General features: G+C 30.8%; 2 protein-coding genes across 3 annotated transcripts; both read right to left on the bottom strand.

The window, feature by feature from the left end:
- Positions 1-509: 509 nt before the first annotated feature.
- Positions 510-4,350, bottom strand: LOC113219221 (esterase E4-like). Its single transcript, XM_026444948.1, has 8 exons — positions 4,108-4,350; positions 2,910-3,198; positions 2,617-2,802; positions 2,336-2,535; positions 2,096-2,252; positions 1,691-2,017; positions 856-1,000; positions 510-774 (listed from the first exon to the last, which is right to left on the bottom strand). Exons 1-8 carry the CDS (start codon positions 4,240-4,242, stop codon positions 537-539), a joined length of 1,677 nt encoding a protein of 558 aa, XP_026300733.1. The 5' UTR covers positions 4,243-4,350; the 3' UTR covers positions 510-536.
- A 2,965-nt stretch (positions 4,351-7,315) lies between these two features.
- LOC406105 (esterase A2) lies at positions 7,316-12,825 on the bottom strand. 2 transcript variants are annotated; one of them, XM_026444868.1, is made up of 9 exons: positions 12,714-12,825; positions 9,860-10,082; positions 9,252-9,540; positions 8,965-9,150; positions 8,695-8,894; positions 8,454-8,616; positions 8,054-8,380; positions 7,620-7,764; positions 7,338-7,549 (listed from the first exon to the last, which is right to left on the bottom strand). In XM_026444868.1, the coding sequence occupies exons 2-9, from the start codon at positions 9,995-9,997 to the stop codon at positions 7,414-7,416; spliced, it is 1,584 nt and encodes a 527-aa protein (XP_026300653.1). In that variant the 5' UTR covers positions 9,998-10,082; positions 12,714-12,825; the 3' UTR covers positions 7,338-7,413. The 2 variants fall into 2 exon arrangements, with proteins under 2 accessions (NP_001128419.1, XP_026300653.1); NM_001134947.1 differs by lacking the exon at positions 12,714-12,825 and having other exon boundaries at positions 7,316-7,549; positions 9,860-10,075.
- Between the last annotated feature and the right edge of the window lie 9,415 nt (positions 12,826-22,240).

Below are 22,240 nucleotides of genomic sequence, written 5' to 3' on the forward strand. Positions count from 1 at the left end.
CAACTCTTGAATTTTGGTTGATAATAATCGACGATGATCGATGAACACACATGATAATTATCATTCATCATTAAATAATCCTTTGAGCAAGAGCTTCGAATTAACTTTGACAAACTTGGTTAACTGGTTCGCTTTAAATTAATTGATCCAGAAATACGAATTAGAGAGGATTTGTAATTCTTGTGAAACATCGATATTGCAAGTTTCAGAAATCAATCTCAACGAATCAATTAATCGAGTCAGTTCGAGAGAATTCGAGAAAAAGAGTCTAATAAATATAATGTATTGTAAGGCAAACGTAATTACATACAAAAAATAAAACATAACAAGAACTTAACAATAAAAAAAAAATTATAAAAAATAGTATAAGTAGATAAACGACTTCAATTCTCTAATATTTGAGCAAACGAATTAATCATTTGAACTTTCAACAACGATTACTTCGTGAAAATTTGAGAAGTAATAATTTTAACAACAAAACACACGATGGGATGAAGAAAAATCGAAGATAATAATTAAACTAATTTCTATTTGATTCACCACATCCATTTTTTTTTCCCTTCTTCCCGGTCGAAGATGAAGTAAGACGACATGATCCGCCTTTTATCCTTTGCCATTTCGTTTCTATTCGTGCTCAATACCTCGTCCCTTAAAATATGCGGTAAAACAGGCAGGATTTCCAATTTGTCGCCAATATCCAAGTAGGAGAGATCGTTCGAGGTAACAGGCTTCCAATCGACGTCCACGAACTTGTCTTTGATCGAGGTAGGATTCCTGGATCGAGCATATATAGATTAATAAACGTAAAATAAATAATTTTCCAAAAAAAGGAAAGGAAAGGAAGGAATTATTTACCCGGTTTTAGCGAAATTGGTCCACATGCTCGTCATTCGTTCCATCGTGATCCTGTCTTTCGTACCGACCGCCGGTGGTTCAGGATTGTCACTTTTCAACCTCGGTGAATATATCAAATATGGGGCGTCGTCGGTGTGAGACGCTCCTGGAATATGTGAATAAATATTACACACTGGAATACGTGCACTCCGCTATTAGAAATTATTCTCTTATTCAAACTGACTCTCCCCCACTCGTCGAACATAAAACAATTCGAAATTCGATCTTCGACGATGCGTAAACATTATTGTCTTATATTTAATTAATCGAAATGAATTACTCGAAGAAATGAAGAATGGATTGGCAAAAGTTTGGAAATTTAAAGATCGTTGAAGGGAAGGGAGGAGAAAAATTGGATGGAAATGGAAAAATTCGAAATTCGATCTTCGAATGGACATCTTCAAATGGACATGCCAATGATGCATAATATAAACATTATTGTTTAGTATATTCAATTAATCGAAGTGAATTACTCGAAGAAATGAAGAATGGATTGGCAAAAGTTTGGAAATTTAAAGATCGTTGAAGGGAAGGGAGGAGAAAAATTGGATGGAAATGGAAAAATTCGAAATTCGATCTTCGAATGGACATCTTCAAATGGACATGCCAATGATGCATAATATAAACATTATTGTTTAGTATATTCAATTAATCGAAGTGAATTATTCAAAGAAATGAAGAATGGATTGACAAAAGTTTGGAAATTTAAAGATCGTTGAAGGGAAAAGAAGAGAAAAATTGGATGGAAATGGAAAAATTATTAACAAATTGTATATCTAGCGAGAATAAAGCTTACCAGAAACATGACGTTTCACTACGAGATCCGAAAGAGATATCTCTGTGCCGACGAAGGAGAATTTGCACAGATAAGTAGGGGAAACGGAATTCTTCGCTCGATCCTCTATGGTCAAAATGGCGGGCAGTTCGAAATAAATGAGAGTGAGAAGATCGATCACTTTTCGCAGTTTCTTATCGTTGATAGGTTTCCCCCCGAAGTATTTATTGGTCAAGATTTCGTACAATTGCTCGATATCCTCGTCCTCCAACTTCTTCAACGTCCTCAAACTGTTCACGTACGTGGGCAGATAGTCGTTCAGAACGTTTAATATATTTTGATTTCTGCCTATGGAAAACAGAGACGTAATGTATAATACGACGTAATGACGAATCGATTTATTGAGAAAAATCCGCGAAGATTCACCTCTTAGAAACATGATGTACTCGTGAGCCGTGTAACTTATTATCACGGGCACGTCAGCGATTTTTGACAGCATTTGCTCGATAGGCTCCGGCATAACGGGATTCTCCGCCATCGAGTCGCAATTGATCCCGAAAGGAATAGAGTAAGAGAATTTCTCCTACAAATTAAGATATTTCGATTCAATTTATTTCAATACATCGAAAAAGTAATCGTAAATAAATGGAAGGAAAAACTCTTTACCTCCAACGTTAAGATAGCAGGCTGAGCGTTCACTATATCCTCGGCTGGCACTTTTCGCAAAAATTCGACAACCTCCTCTGGATCCTCGGATTTCTTGCCGAGAGTAGCGGCCAATTTAAATCCACGATCGGGTTGACTTTGATTCCTGCACCAGGCGCTCCAAAGCACTCCGCTCTGCCCGATCGCTTTGTGGAACAATCCTGAAGGGAGCGAGTTTTTTCTATTTATCTTTGATTAAACCTACGAATAATTCCTTCCTTCTCGAGATCGATTTCTCTTACCTTTCGCGCGAGGCGACAAAAGCAACGCGTGAACCAAAACCGATCCCGCGCTTACGCCGAAAATCGTCACGTTGTTGGGATCCCCCCCAAACTTGGAGATATTCTCCCTCACCCATTCCAGAGCCAATATCAGATCCTTCAGCCCGTAATTGCCGCATGCTTCTCGATGGCCCAGATTTAGAAATCCTGTTTTCCAAAAAGAAAAAAGAGGAGAATCCGCGCGTTAAAAATATCATTTCCATCCTCGTCCACCCTCCTTTTTTCGAATCGAATCGACAAGGTGATGAACTAACCGAATGCTCCGACTCTGTAGTTACTCGAGACGACCACCACGTCTTTCGGGAGCAGGTAATCGGGCCTCACCTCCTGAAAACTCGAACTGCCGAATACGAATGCACCTTCGTGAATCCAGAACATAACAGGTTTCGATTGATCGAGAGAATTCGTGTAGACGTTCAGGTAAAGGCAATCCTCGGACCCGACGATTTGGTAAGGTGGGTATATCTGCTTCTGAGGGCAGTAGTATTTAGCCGGTTTCGACGTGTCCTTAACGTCGGTCCACGGTCCAATTGGTATCGGGTCCTACGTTTCACGAAGTTAAAAACTTTAATTGGAGACGAAATGGTAAATGATCGCATCTTTGCGCGATCGTAGGAAAGATTTTTGATATTCTATAATTTTTTAATTAGCAAAATATCGAGATTGATTGATCCAAGCTTGGAAATCTTGGATAGGAATTGTACGCGATGTGAATTTAAAAATTTTTTGAAAGCAATTTTAAATATTTTTGGATGAAATCGATTAGATATTTATTCGATTCTGATATTTAAAATTCCACATGTCTTTTATCCGTCGAAAGAGAAAGAATTAGAAATTGTGGGGATGTAAATGGAAACAATCTAATTTATCCGTCTTATTAAGGATGGATAACAGAAAAAATAGTGAAATTTCAAATAATTTCGAAATGATAAAAAATTGAAGCGAGAAGGACTGTGAGGATAGATGAATTATCTGTGATAATTATTGATATTTTTATTTCTCAATTATCTTGCGAAATATCCAAAAAATTTGATGAAATTTCACAATTTATTTCGCGACGAATTATAATATTATAAATCTCGTTCGTTGAAAGCGAAAAGAAATTTTTCTACAGAGAGAGTTTCATCAATAAAAAAAGAGAAAAAAGTGCCTAATATTTGCTAAATTGACAACTCAAAGTTTACATTCGCTTACAAAAAAAGGAGAGGAAAAAATCACTCGCCATTCATATTTTTCATCGAAAGTAAAATTTCACAAGCATAACACTTTTAAATTATATATCTCGACTCGTGGCCAATTTTGAAACGATTTGAAAATTAGGAACAATTAGAAAATTAAGAAATTTAAATTTGAAAATTTCAAAAAAGTTTAAAACTCCCTTTCGAACTTAAATATCCTCTAATTTTTCGAGTAATTTTTCATTAATATAATATACGATAAATTCCACGATACCTTAAATCTGAGTTTTCCAACAGGTGGAACAGCATACGGTATCCCCCAGAACGCGATGTATTTTCCTCCTAGAACATTCTCCACTATCCCTCCCTTCAATTTACCTTGCTTCACGGTCACAATTGGCTGGCTCATTATCGAACAGAATATCGTCGATGGACAAACTTGAGATTTTTTAGACCGTTCAGCGATCGTTTACGCGCCACTTAAAACTAACGATTGGATGAAAAATTTTTATCCAACTGAGTACTTATAGGGTAGATGAATCATAATTAATCGTATTAACTTCTGCTGAGGTTAAAAGTTCACGAACTTGTACAACAAGTGATCAACGTAACTGGATTAAAATTCAAAGCTTAATGTTGACACATTTACAACTATCATCGATTCAACATCTCGAGATATTTTGATTTTATCTGATAGGTCGTAAATCATTTTAGAAAAATAAATAGATTTTTTTTTTTATTCGCATTAATCCAATTAGGAAGCGTTCCAAGAAGTTGAATTAATATTAATATTGGAAAAGAAATTTGAAAAAAAAAAATATAGAAATGAATTTACGAAAGATACGATTTTTTTTTCCTTTTTTTTTTTAAGAAATCAAAAATGCAAGCAGGAAAATAAATATCCGGATATGAACAGTTTTAGCAAGTATGTAAGTAATTTTGCAATGAGATCAAAATTTTCGATCGAGAATAATATTTTCAATAAATCGTTTGTAAAAAAAAAAAAAAGAAAGAAAGAAAAAAGTATGCGGTTCTATTTGAAAAGCAATTTTTCAATCTGTGAAACTTCCTCTCCACTTTCAAAGAAGATTTATACGTTTTTGAAAGTATTCCCAGGATTTTGAATGAAATTTTTCCTATCGACAACTATTGGGAAAAAATACACTTGTACAAAAAAACCAAAAAAATCTACATCACTTCTTGTAATTTATCTTGATCGCGTATCAAGATCGTGTCAAGATCGTGTCAATTATCGTGTATTAAAATTGAAATGAAAAGTTTATTTTAAACTATATTTATCTGTATTCATTTAAATACAATAAAGAAAGTTGCAGTTATTATTAATTTTTACAAGCAAAGCATACGAACAATTTTATTAGTAAAATGCTCCAATTAATGCTCCAATTAATTTTTATCATATCAAAAACATTTACTTTCTTATGTTGCATTTTACAATTCTTTTTTTTTTTTCAGTATTCTACATTCAGTATTCAGTTTAATGAAATAAGATAAATGAAATATATTGAAATATATTTCTACAATGAAATAATTGTATCAATAATGAACTGATCTAAATTTTTAGAAATTAAAATTTAGAGTCGAAATTGGGATTTGTACAAGAATAATATAAGAAACGTGCAACAATGTTTTTATCGCGATAAGGGATACAAAAATAACGATCACGTCGATTAGAATTTTATTTAGAGGGATAATTTGCATAGAATTAGATGGAGACCATAGAGAGAAATTATTCATGCACGTATCCATGTAACAATACGCATGCTCCCTTGGAAAAAATTAAGATTTTCAATTCGCATTTTTTCCCTAATGTTTTTAAAAACTTTTTAAAACTTAAAATTTAAAAAGTTACTTGATGATAATTCTTATTAACAACTACAGCATATTAATAATTTGAATTTCCTTTAATTATAACCAACATCTTATATACTTCCTATGCGTTATTTCTTACTTTTTCTCTTATTTTTGGATTATTTTGTCCAATTCCTTTAATATTTCATTTTATTTTGAATCGCCCATTGTCGCGAATTTTCTTCCAAGAATTTTAAACTCCGTTTTCAATTAAATTCACATCGATAAAATTATCTGCGAGTTGTATGGGAGTAAAAAAAAAAAAAAAAAAAAATAACAAGATATTAAGTATTTACATAATATTACAAATTTTTAATCTGCACGCGAGAAATACGTGGTCAATTATTAAAAAATTTAAATCCCGTTTAATCCTTCAAATTTTATCTAAATAAAAAAAAAAGTATGAATGAACTGATTCTAACTCTTTGATAATAAATTATGTAATAATAAATACATCTGTGCTGATCAGTCAAATTGGACGACCTTCGTGTTCCCTTTGTGTTTTGCCGAATCTTACAAAAAAAAGAAAAAAAAAAGTGGAAGAGAGAAGGAGAGGGGAGTCGAGATCTACATCGATGTCAAGATCGTGTCTCGAAGTAGAGAGAAGTGGAGGAGGAGGAGGAGGAGGAGGATGATTGATCATGATTTACGTCGATTACACAAGTTTCCACGATGTTATCTTGTAATCGATTTATCAGCGGAAGTCCGGTTTACATGTTTACATGTTAACTTTGACCCCTGACAATTACTTAAGAATGTGTAAAGTCAAAATATTATATCGTATACGAAGAAAAATTTTAATTGTCAAATGATTATCTGTACGTGTATCGGTGAAGTAGTACGAAGTAGTATTCCATTGACAATTCAGTAATTGCTAGTAGTATTTCACAATCAGTGAGTTTCATTCATAAAAATTTTACAACAAGCCTGTTTATCTCTTATCTCTTATATTTGATTCATTAATGGCTTCATAATTGAGATATGAATTATGTTTATATTGTTTCTCTTTTTTTCTTCTTCTTCTTCTTCTTCTTTTTTTTGATAGAAGATAAGCGAAGAATTCGATTAGACAACGATTTTCATGATTAAAAGTGTTTTGGTAAATTAGAAAGAGATGAGAGATGTTTCTTTCTTCTTTGAAACATTGTTTTTTACGAGAATCCGAATCAGATTGTTTTTAAATCTTGGAATATTCCAAAGATCGATCGAAAACAGTAGAGAAAACGAAAATTTGAGGCTGCGATTATTAAAAGTGATAAAATTAGTGATGGGTTCGAGTGGATTTGAACTTATATTTGAACTTTTTAAGTATTTTGAGAGAAAGAGATAAAACAGATTCGAATCTGAATGGGATATATTTGAAAAAGTTCTAAAAGTGAAAAAGTTTTGAAATGGAATCGATCGAGATTCGAGAAAAGTTGTTCGCTTTAAAAATTCTTTACTCGAAAGTTATATTTTTCCAGGATTTCTTGGCTCGCGTTAAAATATTCTATTAAATATTCTACAACATGACATTTACAATCAAAAAAAAAAAAAAAGAATCGACTAATTTACTATATTTTCTGCATATAAATATGGCACGGATTTGAAAGAAGAAGGAAAAATAAAAATTTGACGAGCATTATTGTCATGTTATTACATTTTTGTATTCGACATTTAATTTCATTCGTATATTCATATTTTATACAATTTATTAATTAACGAAATAACCTTATGAAGAGGATAGAATGTGTGGTAAAATGGGTTGCATCTTTAATTCTTTATTAATATCCAGAAAACAGAGATCATCCAATGTTACGGGCCTCCAATCAATATTAACAAATTCATCTTTAATCGAAGTAGGATTCCTGGATTGGATAACAACGTAAGATAATTATGTTTTTATATTTATAGAAAAAAAAAAATAATAAAATTTACCCCGTTTTTGCGAAATTAGTCCACATTCTAGTCATTCGTTCCAGTATTACTCTGTCTTTTGTACCGATTACTGGTGGATTGGGGTCATAAATTTTATATTTCGGTGAATATATCAAATATGGCGCGTCATCCGTGTGAGCTGCTCCTGTTAAAATATAAATAATACATCGTAAAAAAATACGTGTATAAATATAAACGAATAATCCTAGAGAAGGTAACAAAACAAAAGTAAAGATAAAGTTTAAAAAAAGAAGAAGAAAAGAAGATACACTTGTTCAAATCCAACGACTCGTACCCAACACTACCGATCGATTTGCAATATTTTTCACTAATAATTCGTCGAAATAAGATCGAAACGAAAATTTTTTCGAAAAATTGTTCGAAATCAAAGTGAAAAATCTTACGATTGTGAATTTTAAAAATTTTATCCTCACCAGAAACGTGACGTTTCTGTATAAGATCAAAGATCGATTCCTCGTTTCCAACGAACGAGAATCTACAAACGTAATTAGACACGGTTGTCCTTTTCACTAGATCTTCTATCATCACTAGGATAGGAAGTTCGAAAAATATATGAGTCAATGCCTCGATTGCTTTCCGGATTTTTTTAGCGTTGATCGGTTTCCCTTCAAAAAATTGTTCCTTTATCGTATTGTACAATCGTTCAAAATCGTCCTCATTTAATTTCTTCAACGATTCCAAACTTCTCACGTACGTGGGCATATATTCGTTTAACGTTTGAATCGTCTCCGTCGATTTATCTGCGAGAAGAGGAAAACAGATTAAATAATCGATTACGATTGTTGAGAAAAATCATATTCGAAGGAAATTCACCTTTCACGTACGATATGCATTCGTCAGCCGTGTAAGACACCATCACGGGTATATCTCCCCCTCTTATCCTCAGTAATTCATCGACAGATTTTGGCATAATGGGATCGTCCGATATCGTCTCGTCGTAGCTCACCCCGAAAGGTATCGAGTAGGAGAATTTTTCCTGTCAACGAGGACAAGGATATTCCATCGGTGTTTCGATTGCTCGTCAATCGTGAAATAGAATGGAAAAATTCCTTACCTCGATTGTCACTATATTGGATTGAACTTTCACGATATCCTCGGCTGGCACTTTTCGCAGAAATTCGACCACCTCCTCGGGATCCTTGGATTTTTCACCGAGGAGGGCGGCCAATCTGAACCCGCGAACGGAATAATTCTCATTCTTGCACCAAGAACACCAAAGCACGCCGCTCTGCATGATCGCTTTGTGGAACAATCCTGAAGAAATTTTCCTTCTCTTTATCGAATACTCGATCAAAAAATACTCATCAAAAAAAGAAACCATTACCATCCGCGCGTGGCGACAAAAGCAACGCGTGAACCAAAACCGATCCCGCGCTTACGCCGAAAATCGTCACGTTGTTGGGATCCCCCCCAAACTTGGAGATATTCTCTCTCACCCATTCCAGTGCCAAAATCAGATCCTTCACCCCGTAATTCCCGGGCGCGACTCGGTGGCCCAGATTTAGAAATCCTGTTTTCCAATTTCCAAAAAAAAAAAAAGGAGGAGATATCATTTCCATCCTCGTCCATCCTCCTTTTTTTCGAATCGAATCGACAAGGTGATGAACTAACCGAATGCTCCGACTCTGTAGTTACTCGAGACGACCACCACGTCTTTCGGGAGCAGGTAATCGGGCCTCATCTCGTGGAAGCTCGAAGTGCCGCTTATAAACGCACCCTCGTGAACGTAGAACATAACCGGTTTCGACTGATCCAGAGAATTCGTGTAGACGTTCAGGTAAAGGCAATCCTCGTTGCCAATGATGTCATACGGTGAAAATGGCTGACGCTGAGAGCAGTAATATTGAACGTCCTCGGAAACATCTTTGACACCGGTCCACGGTTCGGCTGGTAGAGGATCCTTGAATTTCGATTCGAAAAGAAGATAAGAATGAGAGCTATCGTGTTAATTATTATTATAATATGAATTATATAGATCGTTGAATTCGAATTTTTGTCAATTTTTAATTACTATTTTTTGGAGAGAGAGAGAAAAAAAAAGAATCAAAAATTAGATAATGAAATTTCTATTGGTATGAATAAAATGTATTTGTTGAAGAGGAAAAGAGCTTGTATTGTAAAGGAAAAGAAAGAAAGAAAGAAAAGAGGGTGAAGATATTAGAGAGATTTAAAAATAAATAAATAAAATGGTGAAAGTATATGTATTACTAGGTGCTTACCTTAAATCTGAGTTCTCCAACAGGAGGTGTTGCGAACGGTATCCCTCTGAAAGCGTAGTAGGACGATGATCCTAGGATATTCTCTATCACCGCCCCTTTTAATTTGCCTTGTTTCACGGTTACTATTGGTATGCTCATTTTTAAGCTCGTAGTTAGATTGCTACTGAGGTTTTCTATATTTTTCCTTCCACTTTTATCCTTTTTTGCATTTCGTATAAATATTCTGCGGATTTGTGTACATTTAAATTTTATGTATGAATACATAAGCATCCTAATCTATTTACAAGTAATATGAAGTATTATAAAGATAAAAAAAAAAAAAAAAGAAAAAAAACATACATTTTTTTCCCTCTCTCCCCGAAAAATTTTTATTCTAAATATATATATATATATATATATATAATTTTTAAGTTTGTATTCTTAAGAGAAATGCTTATCTCGAAATGCAAATTTATTTCACGAGGAAACGAACAGATACGATGTAATTTAATATTAATTGGAAATTTATTCGATACGAATTTGAAAAAAGATTTGATTATTCAATTAATATTTTATTAATCGAGGATGATTTTTAATCTTGGCTTATTATTCGTAATTCGAAGATAAAATAATTAAGAATCATTCGTTTTATTGGAAAGTAATTCTCGTTAATATCTGTAACTTGTGTAATTTTTTAATGAATTATATCTAATAGCTATATAAATAATTATAAATATAAATAACTATATGATGACACGTTCACGAATAAAATATTTTCGCTCGATATTTGATTCGATTCTACAAAAAATTAAATATTCATATTCAAATTATTATGAATAGATATGATAATGTTTTTAAATAATGCATATACATTACACATTTAATAATATCATACATTTGAATTTTAAATTTAAAAAATAGATAATAAAATTTTTAAATTTTAAATTTTAATTTTATTTAACTTTAAAAGAAACAAAAAAAGAGAATACAATTGATGTTCGAAATTTGATTTGACGTATGAATAATTTGAAATTTTAAAAAAAATTTTAAAAATCGAATATAAAGGATATTATAAGGATACATAATAAGGATATATAAAGGATATATTGTATCATGTAAAAATAACTGGGCAGATATTAAAAAAAATTGTCGAGTAGTTATAAAAAAAAAAGAGGGCAACCCAATATTGGATGTGATGGAAGATTTTTAAAAAATTTTTAGACGAAAAATAATTGAACAAACAAAAAGTTAAACAGGTAATCCCTTCAAATCAAAAGTAGAATATACAAATACAAATACGATAAAGAATCAACTTACTGATAATTTAAAATAAATATTTAGAGTACAAATATTTTTCACTCGCTTATTCGCTCTATACAAATTTTGAATTGATTCAAATTTAACTCGAAGAACTACTTGTTGCTTATATAAGAAAAAATTGTGTTATATATTCCTTCACTTGAACGAACCACTTTATATATAATATTCACTTTTTACAGCAAATTAGTTAGATGCACTTTTTTTCAAATAAATTTCCTTTCAAATGTTCTTCCTTAAATAATGCATCCCTATCATTCGAGATTGAAAGTGGATCCAAGAGATTATTTTCAAAGAAAAAATTATACTTTCGAACTGATTATTAATGACCAATCGATTTATTAGTAACAATCGTCAAGAACAATCTCGAATAATCTAGCATCGATGCAGAAAGTATATATTTTTCAATTCAATTCGATTCAAATGTGAACAATTGCGAATAAATTCGATTTCGAAATCCTAATTTTATTATTAATTCTAAGTAACGTTAGACTCCTTAACTGGAATTTATTTTAAAATTGTCAAAAACAGGGAGGAGCTGAAGGAATATGCTTTGGAATAAATTAATAGAATTAATCATCGATAAACTGTCAGATCTTAATGAAGCTAAGATATTTGGAATTATCGAGGTTATTTATTACCAATGCTTTAAATTATTATTAATATTAAGTATATAGTTCGAAGAAGATTGTGAGAGAAATAAATTGGATTCAATAGATTTACAAAAATTTATCTAAATCTAATTAAGAAAACGTAATATATTGATTGAAAGACTTGTATATTAATAAAATTTCTAAAAAAAGATTATGTTCGACAATATTATATATGGCGTCATAAAAGCCATTCTCGCTTAACACGACATTTTATATATATTATATTTTGTTCCTATATCGAATTTTTTTATATTAAATTAATTTCCCGTTTTATTTTTGATTTCCCATCATAACATTCAGTATTTTCTCATCGAATTTTCAAGCTGCTATTCATTTAATTGTATTTTATCATCGTTCCAATACAATTGAGAATTGTTTGTTTTGTAACTATGAAAGTGATTCACCATTTTCACGAGTGAATGATAAAAAAAATGTATTGATGATGGAAAAAGAAATATATCCTTGTCTAAAGAAAAGAACAAAAATATTAATTTTTGTTAAAGTGATTTTAAAAAAGAAGAATATGTCAATAAAACTTTTACTAGAAAAATAGAAGATATAATAAAATTATAAATTAAAAAAAGAATAAACGAATCAAAAAAATACTTTTTAACTTCGTCACGTATTATGTAATGATATTTATGTCTTAAAAATTCTAGGTATTTTTTTTTTTTTTTGTAAATATTCAAAAATTCTTATCAAAATCATTATGAAAATAAATTAACGATATAATAATCTTCTCTATTGATGCTATATCTTTCGTTTGATATATTTTTCTTTTTTTTTTTTTCTTTTATATTTTTTACAACGTTCAATTGCAAATATTCAATGTATTCACTATTTATTTCTGAAATATCCAGATACAGAGATATTCTCAAATATATTTGAGAGAATAAAATACTCACCGATTGCTCTTTTTCAGGACACTTGGTTCACACTTCGGAACACAGAATCAAAATTAATCTCTGACAGTTAACGCACTGTCTATTTGCGAAAAATGTTAAAAATAAAAAAAAATCATGAGTATTTCATACTTTAATATTTAAATATGGAATTCAAATTGAGAATGACAAAAGGAAAAATTCTAGGATAATTTATACAAAGAAAATATACATATGTAAAGCTTGGTTGGTTATGTTAATAATATATTATAAATACATATGTATGAAACTGATATAAACGATACAAAATACAAAAATATATTGAAATATATGTCTATATAATATAATAATATACTATAAATATATAATATAAATAATACAAATAAATTTTGTATTTTCTTATTTTCAACTCCATTTTTTGTAGAATCACTCTTTCTCGTATCTTTCATTAATTATTTACAAATTTTTCTCGAGCAAAAAGAGAAGAAAAAGAAAAATAAATTTTTAAATCCAATTTCTTTATTAAATGCATTTCAATAAATTATCGACAAATATGAAATGCACCAAGATTGCAACACTTTGATTAAAAATAAAACTTGATTTATCCGTATTAGTTTGAAGCATTTAGAATCGTCAAAGTGTATGTACGCTGCGCATGCGCGAGACGCAGGAAAGAGGAAAGTCCCTGCTTTCAATCTAGGGGAAAACTCGCAACTCTCATTATTCCATTTGGAAAGTTACTCGCATGGTGAAATTAAAACGGTAACCGGAAATAAGATACATTTACCTTTTTTTCCCCCCGATTCCCGCCACGAATGACAATTGTTGGAATGTCCTTTTCCCATGGATGAATGCATACGCGGCACGAAAAGCGGGGGAAATTTGAAATGGAAAAGAAATGCTGGGAAATCGTGATAGGAAATAAAATCTATATTGTATAAATATAGGATATTTTCTAGAGAGAAGGAAAAAAAAAAAGAAATGATAAAAGATTCATTAAAAATTCTTCAATCGTTATGATAATTTTGATAAGGTCATGTAAACCATAAAAAGGTCATGTATACATGCGATAAAATTAATCATAATAAATATCTTACTAATTGCTTGTAATAAAGTTATAATTTGTGTGAGATATCTCTTAATTCATGTGAATTAAGAGATATGTCATTAATATTATCGCATTATCCGTTATACATTTATATTATTATTCGATATACATCGTATATGATTCATTCATATTTTCGACACATATTTCTATTGTGTCTATGTATATTTCGAATTCATTTTTTTTTTTGTTTATTACAAATTATTCATTATCTAAATAAAATATTCTGAAGACAGATATAATAATTCAATATATTTCTGCATTGCTTGCATTATTTCTTAATTTATATATATATTTTATACACTTTGCTGAATGTTTTATATTATTGCATTCTTACATATATTATTTTTTCAATATTTCTTCTATTAATCCAAATTATTAAAACATTAAAATTTACGTATAATATACGTGCAAATTGTAAAAGTTTATATAAAAATTGTATAATTCATTCAAATTCCATTTCAATATTGTTACATTTATAGAATATTATTAAATATTATTAAAAACAATAACAAAAAATCAAATTCAAAACGATTGTTATATAATTCATAGCCTACTTTGAGAAATAAAAAAAAAAGAAAATTTTAGATTATAATTATATAATATATATATATATATTTCAGATTTGTTCTAGTACAAAATAATTCACATGATAATAATTCAGTATTAAATTTCCATTATTATCATTCAATGGACGCAGTTATTATTATTAGTCCATTATTATTAAGATTCAGGAATAGTCTTGAAATATTTTTTTAATGCATAATTCATTAATCAAAAATGGTGGAAAAAGAAACAAACAACTTGAAAATTGAAAAGAATTTTTCTCTCTGGTTCGTCAAGAAGAATTCTTGGCGTTTCTATTAATGGACGAAGAACTTGGAGGCAAAGAGAATTATCCGATCCCTGTAAATTCAAAGGTGGATTTGTGCATATCGAATTCTCCATTTCCTTCCAAGTTTCTGCCACCTCCCATCCTTTCCTGTAATCAACAGTATTATTTATCGACGCATGAAGTTCGCTTTGAGAAATTTACCTGGAATACACCATCAGAATGTTGATCATTCATGGTGTTATTTTAACCAACTTCCAAACTTCTCTTGAATTTAGATGAAAACTTTGCGTGTCTTTTATAAGATATATATATATATATATATATATATATATATATATATATATAAATATTAAAACTTTATAAAAAAATTCAATCCTCGTACAATTATTATAGATTTTAAACTATCTTTAAAATAACAATATTTGGTTATTTCCATATGATTTTCTTTCAGTAAATTTTACTTTTACTTATCAAAGTATGACAACTATTAACAATGCATTAATTATATCTTTCCTTTTTTATTTTTTTGTCTCGTGATCTCGCTTTCAATTGAGAAGATGACGGTTTGTGATTGCCAATATCAGTTATCCCTGTCTCGTTAAATAATAATAATAAAGTTCAAATAAGTTAGAGGAAAATTCCTTTGAATTGAGCCGATAGTCGTACTGGATGATAATCAATGATTAATCCGTGTATATTTATTATAAATTTAGTTAAGAGTGTGTCACGTTCCAGCCAGCTGATGAGATATCTCTAATAATATAAAATCTCAATAAACTCTTAGGCAATATCATCCTTCGTTCATAACCTTAATATTTCCATTATTATCGATCCACATTAATCCTATAATAATAATAATAATAAGAAAATAAAGTTTTCACGAGAATTTTAATTCTTCGTACAAACAGGTCATAAATCTTATACTCTCTCAAACTCTTTATTTACTTTGTGTTCATTATTAAACTTTATTTAATATGAATTTAAAAATACATATTATTCTTTTGAAAATAATTGGAATATAATTATAATAAAACAACGTAAGAGCAATCTGTTTTTCGACGATTACAAAAGGTACCCAAGATTCTCGAAGAAATGTTCAGCTTAAGTTTATAACAGGACAACATCGTTAATTTGATCAGGGTGCCCGTAGAATTCCTCTTTCCATAAAAAAACTAGACTCAAATTAGCTATGTGACGGTATCAAAACTTTCTAGTGAAAGAAATTTTATCTTTCCTCTTCGACAATTAGACTAATTTTTCAATCGTTTGTAACTATTTATTTTTAAGAAAATATTATTATTTTTTTTTTAAGAAAATCTATACAATAGATTAAAATATTACATATACGTATAGCCAAGTATTATAATTTTTGTTTTTTTTTTCTTTGCGTGTTATGTATATTTTATAGATATTTTAAATATATATCAATAAATTTGTATTCAAAGATATTGAAAAAGAATTTTTGTTATTTAATACGTATTTAAATATATTATCGATTAAGTAAAAACATTATTTTAAATTTTATTGGAAAAACGAAATAAGACTCAAAGAACATAGATATTATATTTAACTTCAAACTGACTGAACTATAAAGATTAATTATCTTTCATTTTCAGTGGAAATGAGGAAAGAAAATGAGGGAATAAAATCTTGGTGAACAGCGAAGAAAGGAGAAACAGATAGAGAGAAAGAAACAGAGTGTAAAATAGAAAATTAAAAACACTTAGTTATTAAATCCACGATTGTCGCTTTTTATCGATTTCATCGTCGCATAGAATTGGAAAATTTTTGCTCCATCAGGAATATATCTCTTCCAAGTCAACATTTCTCAACTTCTTATCCCTTATTCGCGATATATCCATTAATGGATTTTCGATACGTGACGTCGCAGTGCGGATCATTCGTATCTCGCCCTCCAGTTTCCACCTTCCTCGATTTCGTTCAAGTAGCAAAAATGTAGGTGGATTCGTACCTCGAGCGCGTATAAATCGAGCAGCCTTAAACAAACCGTCTGATTTCCCTCCCCCAAAGAACTTGGGAATGCGATTTGCCAAGCGTATAAAGCGTGATTGCTGATGTTTTTTCAATTCCCCTATCCTCGGATTCCACGTATACGATACTCAAAGTCACATCATATCACCACTTTCCACGAATTTTTAAATTTCAAGGATGTTCTTTCCACGTGTCTCTAAATTTCAACGAAGAAAATTTCTCCAAAATTCGCAAATTCCAGAAGAAACAGATGTGTTAACTTTCGAAAACTTGAAAAGAAAGGAATTATAAAATTAAATAAATAAGGAAAAAGAAATTTTTCAAATTTGCACTCTTAAAAATTTTTAACAGGAGTAAAAATTTCTAACAATAAACCAGGTAAATTTCTTCTTTTCTACATAATCCCAAGCGTGCTATAAACCGGGTTGAAGGGCAATCTTCGACAATCTCTTTGATCGCGACCCTTGACCTGAGAAGATATCTTATTCCAGATATCATCTCTCCATCTTTTCCAAGAATATTCGGATCCTTTGATCGATGATTTTCAAAAATCATTGGTGAATCGATGAGAAGGAAGATCGAGAAGAAATCCAATCATCATGAGAAACAACATAATTTCAATGAGTTTATGATTAAGTTGAAACCGACACGTGTTTCAAAGAAACAAATTCTTTGCATAATCGAAAGAAGAAAAGGTTTTTTCTAAATTTTCTTAACTAAATTAAGGTGAAAGGAATCGAAAACTCTCGAAAATAAAAAAGAATTAATTTATATATTCGATTAGTTTTTACTTTTCTTGGAAACCTAGATCGATTTTATCGATCAATTTGAATTATGTTTTATATTTCAAGAAAGCAAATTTTGTTTTCAAAATTTTATTATTCCACGCGCCACGTTTAATTTCAAATGCACGACACTGTCAGTATTCACGGCGATATTACTTAAAATTAGTAAGAATTAATAATTGTTGGAATAATTAAAAGGAGAGAAACGAACAATTACACCGTACGAGTATTATTATTCACGCGCATCGTTTGTCCATTAAACGCAAACATGAATGAACAAAAAGAAAGAAATTTTTAATCGTGAGAAACACGGGGTGTTGCTCCCTTTCTCGTTAACTCTGTTTAACATCACTCCAGAGGAATTGAAATACCTAATATCATGTGAAATTAATTTAAATTACTCAGAAGTTCTTTATGCTTCTAAGAGATGGCAAAACGATACACGTGCCCTCCTTTTCGATTTATTTATTTCGTTCGTAATCTGCTCGTTGTAAAATTTCTTAACCGGAATTAACACAACCTCTTTTGAATTGTGTACCAAGAAACGTAATTACGCACTCCCTTCACGTGCTAACTCTTGAATTTGCAGAGAGATCCTCGTCCGTGTGTCAGTGCATATTTCAGACGAGATTCTGGATTAATTTTAACTTTGTTCTCGAACGTGCTATATACATGTATGTAAGAAACTTTGTTGAAAAATGTGTCGAACTGAATTATTTTATAAAGTAATTTATAATTAATTTTGGGGATAAATTTATACCGTTTGAAAATTAATTCTTGAGTTAGAAAAAAAAAATAGTTCGAGAAATTGTTTAATAATTCGAAGAGAAACGAATTAAAAATATTCGACGCGGATCCAATTGAATCCGTGGTAATCGTGTGAAAGAAATTAATTTGAAAATTCTCAGAAAGAGAAAAAGAAAAGAAAAATTCTTGCTCTACTTGTTGAAAACTTCTTCTTCGAAAAGAAAATCTTCACGCTAGATAAATGTTGCGGCAGCTGTGAAATATTCCCATTATTCCCGCTGATAGTAGATTCTCCCTGCAACGTTCCACGTGAACAATTTTCCATACTGCGATACTTAACGCGAACATCATTCTATGAGTCTGCATATTCTGCCACGTGTTTAACATCTATATATATTCTATGCGACATAGTTTGCATATCATAGTTATTTTAATATTCACAGTGTGTGTATGTACGTCTAATTTAAGTATAATAACCAAGCTAACTTTTCTACAAACAAGACGTATAATATAAATTATGAAATTTGTTACAATAATTCTTTGAAAAATTATAGAGAGAAGAAAAATAATATTTATAAATGTCGGATACACGATTAATAATTTTAAAAATTAATCACGTTTCATGGTAATCTTTATGATATATTCTTGAATTAAAAATATATATATAAGTAAAAATCAATATTTAATAATAAACCATGAATGAGTAGCTATTTTAAGAATTAATCAATTTATCAACTTTCTTGAATGGAGAATACATGTTATTTTTCTAGAATAGATATTTCGTATATATTCACGATCGGTGAATGATTCTGTAGAAAATTTCATCGAAATATGGAGCAAAATAAAGAACATTCGAAACTGAGAGAAAATTTCCTTCATTCGATCGATAAATGTATATCTACTTAATAAAATCGTTGATTTGACTGGCGAATAACGATTAACGAGCAATCATAAATTAAGCGTATTAATAAATCATTTTTAATCTTGATTACTGTAACCACATGACACCGTAATTATATAAAATGTTTCGTCATCTCGAAAATAAACCGCTGCCTAATCAGTTATGAAATTTCTCTTCGTAAAAGTTAATAGAAGCAAGGTGGAATAATATCACGTTTAATAAGATAGCGTGAAATAACGCGATTAGGATGTGACTGGAACATGGAAAATATCCTATGTATGGAACGTGTGTGTGTGCCACACGATTCACGGTATATTAATCTGTATTGTTATGCAGAATAATCTGACAAGAAGCGGATAATACGTCGTAAAACATTCTCCTCTTAAATTTTTAATTTTTAACACCGAAGCTTTCGAATATTGCCTGGGTGTAAAAAATATTTTAATATTTATATTCCTTCTTTTTCCTTCTTCGAAATTTAGGAACGAGTTCAAATTTTTTTTTTTAATATTTTAAATCAAATCTTCAGACAAACGTCCGATCGAAAGTGGATCGCGCGATTATTTGTCATTATTTTATGCCAGCCAATTAATTCAACTGCATTATAATATAAAGCCTCGTATGTAGGGCTAAAAGAAATTTTTTTTTTTTTAAACAAATCGAGCAGAACGAAGGTATTTTAATCCATATTCGGTATTATACAGCGCCCCCCTTTCCGCCTTCGTTTCGTCGCAGTTGAATTTCCATTTATTAAAATGCCGGATCCCTCTTGAGCGGGGCTTTGGTGATCCTTTTTAACGTCGTCGCTTCGTTTCCCCCCTTTATATCGGTTTCCGGAAGCTGGCACGAAACGCCGTGGTCACGCCAACTCCAATGTCTGAATATAAACACCGACGCTTTACAATTCATGACCCATGAACAGAATCACGACTCTTCACGACGTTTCTACGACGTCTTACCAATAAAACATTGCCTCTTCTTACGCTCTTTTCCCATAAAAAAAAAAGAAAAAAGAAAGGAAATACTACACGAACGATTATTCTTTCGCAATAATTTCACGATTTTCAAGATCCTTTAAGAAGATCTTTCTTGGGAAGAATTTATTTTTTGTATAATGCACGTATAATAATAGAATTACGTTCTTTATTACTTATAATATGATTATTCATAATTATTTATAAGATTATTTGTTCGAATAATCTTACAACAGGTGATATAGTAAGTCTTAAAAATTTCTCCGTTATTTTCTTTATTTCATTAATTTTATTCTCTGAATAGTTTATAAACGAACTATAACCTCAAATTAAGTAATTGTAAAGAGTTGAACGGCACCGTTCGAAGTAGTACATTGCCCGATATTGGCCGAGATTACCCGAAGATTACCGAACGCTATCTAAACTTTGCCCGATGTTGCCCGAAGCTAGCCGAACGCTCTCTAAACTTTATCCGAATATTGTCCGCCGCTCTGTCGGTACAGTCAATTGGTAAACAGCATTGCGCTTACGATCTTTTATTACGTTTTTCCTCCTTAATGTTTTTCTTTTAGGGAGAGAAGAGAAGCGCTTTGCTCGAATCGATATATTCGAAAGCATCTGGATATCTTCGTTTCCCTTCTGATTAAATTACTATTGTTAAATACTTGCACAGATATTTCTTGCGAAAGAGGTAGATTATCAACCGAGAGAAGTACGTACGTATTGGTGGATCGCGCAATTGCTCTCGTTAAGTTCCATAGAACTGGCAGTTGTTATATTGTTTGGCAAAAGTCCTTCAGAATCGGGCCATTCAGAAAGTTTTTCGTTTCTTCACTCCCCGTGTAGAACTCGGTACGTGCGGGGGCATGATTATCAGCGTTGAGAATGTTGGCCCTTAGAAACCAGCCTCAAACTCGAGAACCTTTCGACGACCAAACGAGCTACTTGAATGCAGACGCTATATCGAGGAATACAAACCTCGGCCTCGGCTCGAAGGGAAATCTTGATTTTTGAAATATTGCAATGGACATAGGAAATTTCCCGTATAATTTTATTTTACGACTCCGCTTCTTCTGTCGAATATCAATACATTTGCTTCTATTATTATGATAATAAACAATGCAATACGATATTGATGTAACGTAATATCTAGCGTTATCTAATTTTATATTGAATGTAATTTTATTTAAAAAAAAAATGTTTCTCTTTTTTTTTTCATCGTTATTAAACTATAATTTTGTTTCAAAAAAAGAATATCCTTTTTCATAGATATGATCTTTTTAAGCCAACAAATTATTCGTTTCGTTATTTCGATAAATATTAACGATACTCGTATCCATAAATCATGTTTTTCATCAAATAAAAAGCTTTGCAATTCAAGAGGAGAAAAAAGGAATTTGCGTTTACGATATTATTTTCCATGCGCTTTAGATTTTTCATACGGGAAAGTGTACAATTATGGAAGGCAAAAATGTATTAGACCCTAGGGTGCTCTCTCATAATACATCACCAACTGTGTACCCACTCTTGTCAAGCGACGTCATATCGCTTTAAAGGACCTGCGATAAACTACACGAGAATGTTTGGATAATCGCACGAATACATTGCATAATTGTGCAAATATTGGATATTTATCCTATTTTATATTTTCATTGTTACAATTAAAAGAATGAAGCATTAAGGTGAACATTTAATAAGAACATTTCAATTTAAACACATTGTACATTTTGCATATCAAATACTTTCAAAATTTCTCATAAATGAATATACTTTCCTAGTCTAATTTATTATTCAAATTTTTTTCTTAAAAAAAACTTATGATCTTTATCAGTGATGAAGAGAATCCAATTATCATATTATAGTTAAATTCATGCTGTGCATATACATACAGATGTGCATAAATTTTTATAAATTTTGTTTTTTTCTTTTTTTGTTTTTTCTTGATTTCAAAGTCGCTTAAATTAAGACGTGATATCTTTTTTTTATTTCCCTTTTGTACCATCTCTGTTCTTGAAAGAAGACGTATTTTCAACCTCTATAGTTTTTCCTAGTGCTGTGTATTGCTTATGGAGTAACAAAAAAGAAGTTATCACGAGGATAAAATAGTGAGACGGATGATTGCGTTTCCGTGAGAGCCATTTGTCTCATCCTTCCCAACACATCTTGCGACAAAATTGTCTCACTTAGGACACAGTGAAATAGCGTTACCAGA

The sequence above is a fragment of the Apis mellifera genome, linkage group LG14, assembly GCF_003254395.2.
Source record: "Apis mellifera strain DH4 linkage group LG14, Amel_HAv3.1, whole genome shotgun sequence".
NCBI classification, from domain to species: Eukaryota; Metazoa; Arthropoda; class Insecta; order Hymenoptera; family Apidae; genus Apis; species Apis mellifera.

Excerpts from the sequence above, each read along its gene's own strand:
- LOC406105 (NM_001134947.1), bottom strand. The coding sequence starts at position 9,997 with ATGAGCATACCAATAGTAACCGTGAAACAAGGCAAATTAAAAGGGGCG. Across the intron at positions 9,151-9,251 it reads CTACAGAGTCGGAGCATTCG|GATTTCTAAATCTGGGCCAC; the intron begins GTTAGTTCATCA and ends ATTGGAAAACAG. Across the intron at positions 8,381-8,453 it reads ATGCATATCGTACGTGAAAG|ATAAATCGACGGAGACGATT; the intron begins GTGAATTTCCTT and ends CTCTTCTCGCAG.
- LOC113219221 (XM_026444948.1), bottom strand. The coding sequence starts at position 4,242 with ATGAGCCAGCCAATTGTGACCGTGAAGCAAGGTAAATTGAAGGGAGGG. Across the intron at positions 2,536-2,616 it reads TTTGTCGCCTCGCGCGAAAG|GATTGTTCCACAAAGCGATC; the intron begins GTAAGAGAAATC and ends CGCTCCCTTCAG. Across the intron at positions 2,018-2,095 it reads GTACATCATGTTTCTAAGAG|GCAGAAATCAAAATATATTA; the intron begins GTGAATCTTCGC and ends TGTTTTCCATAG.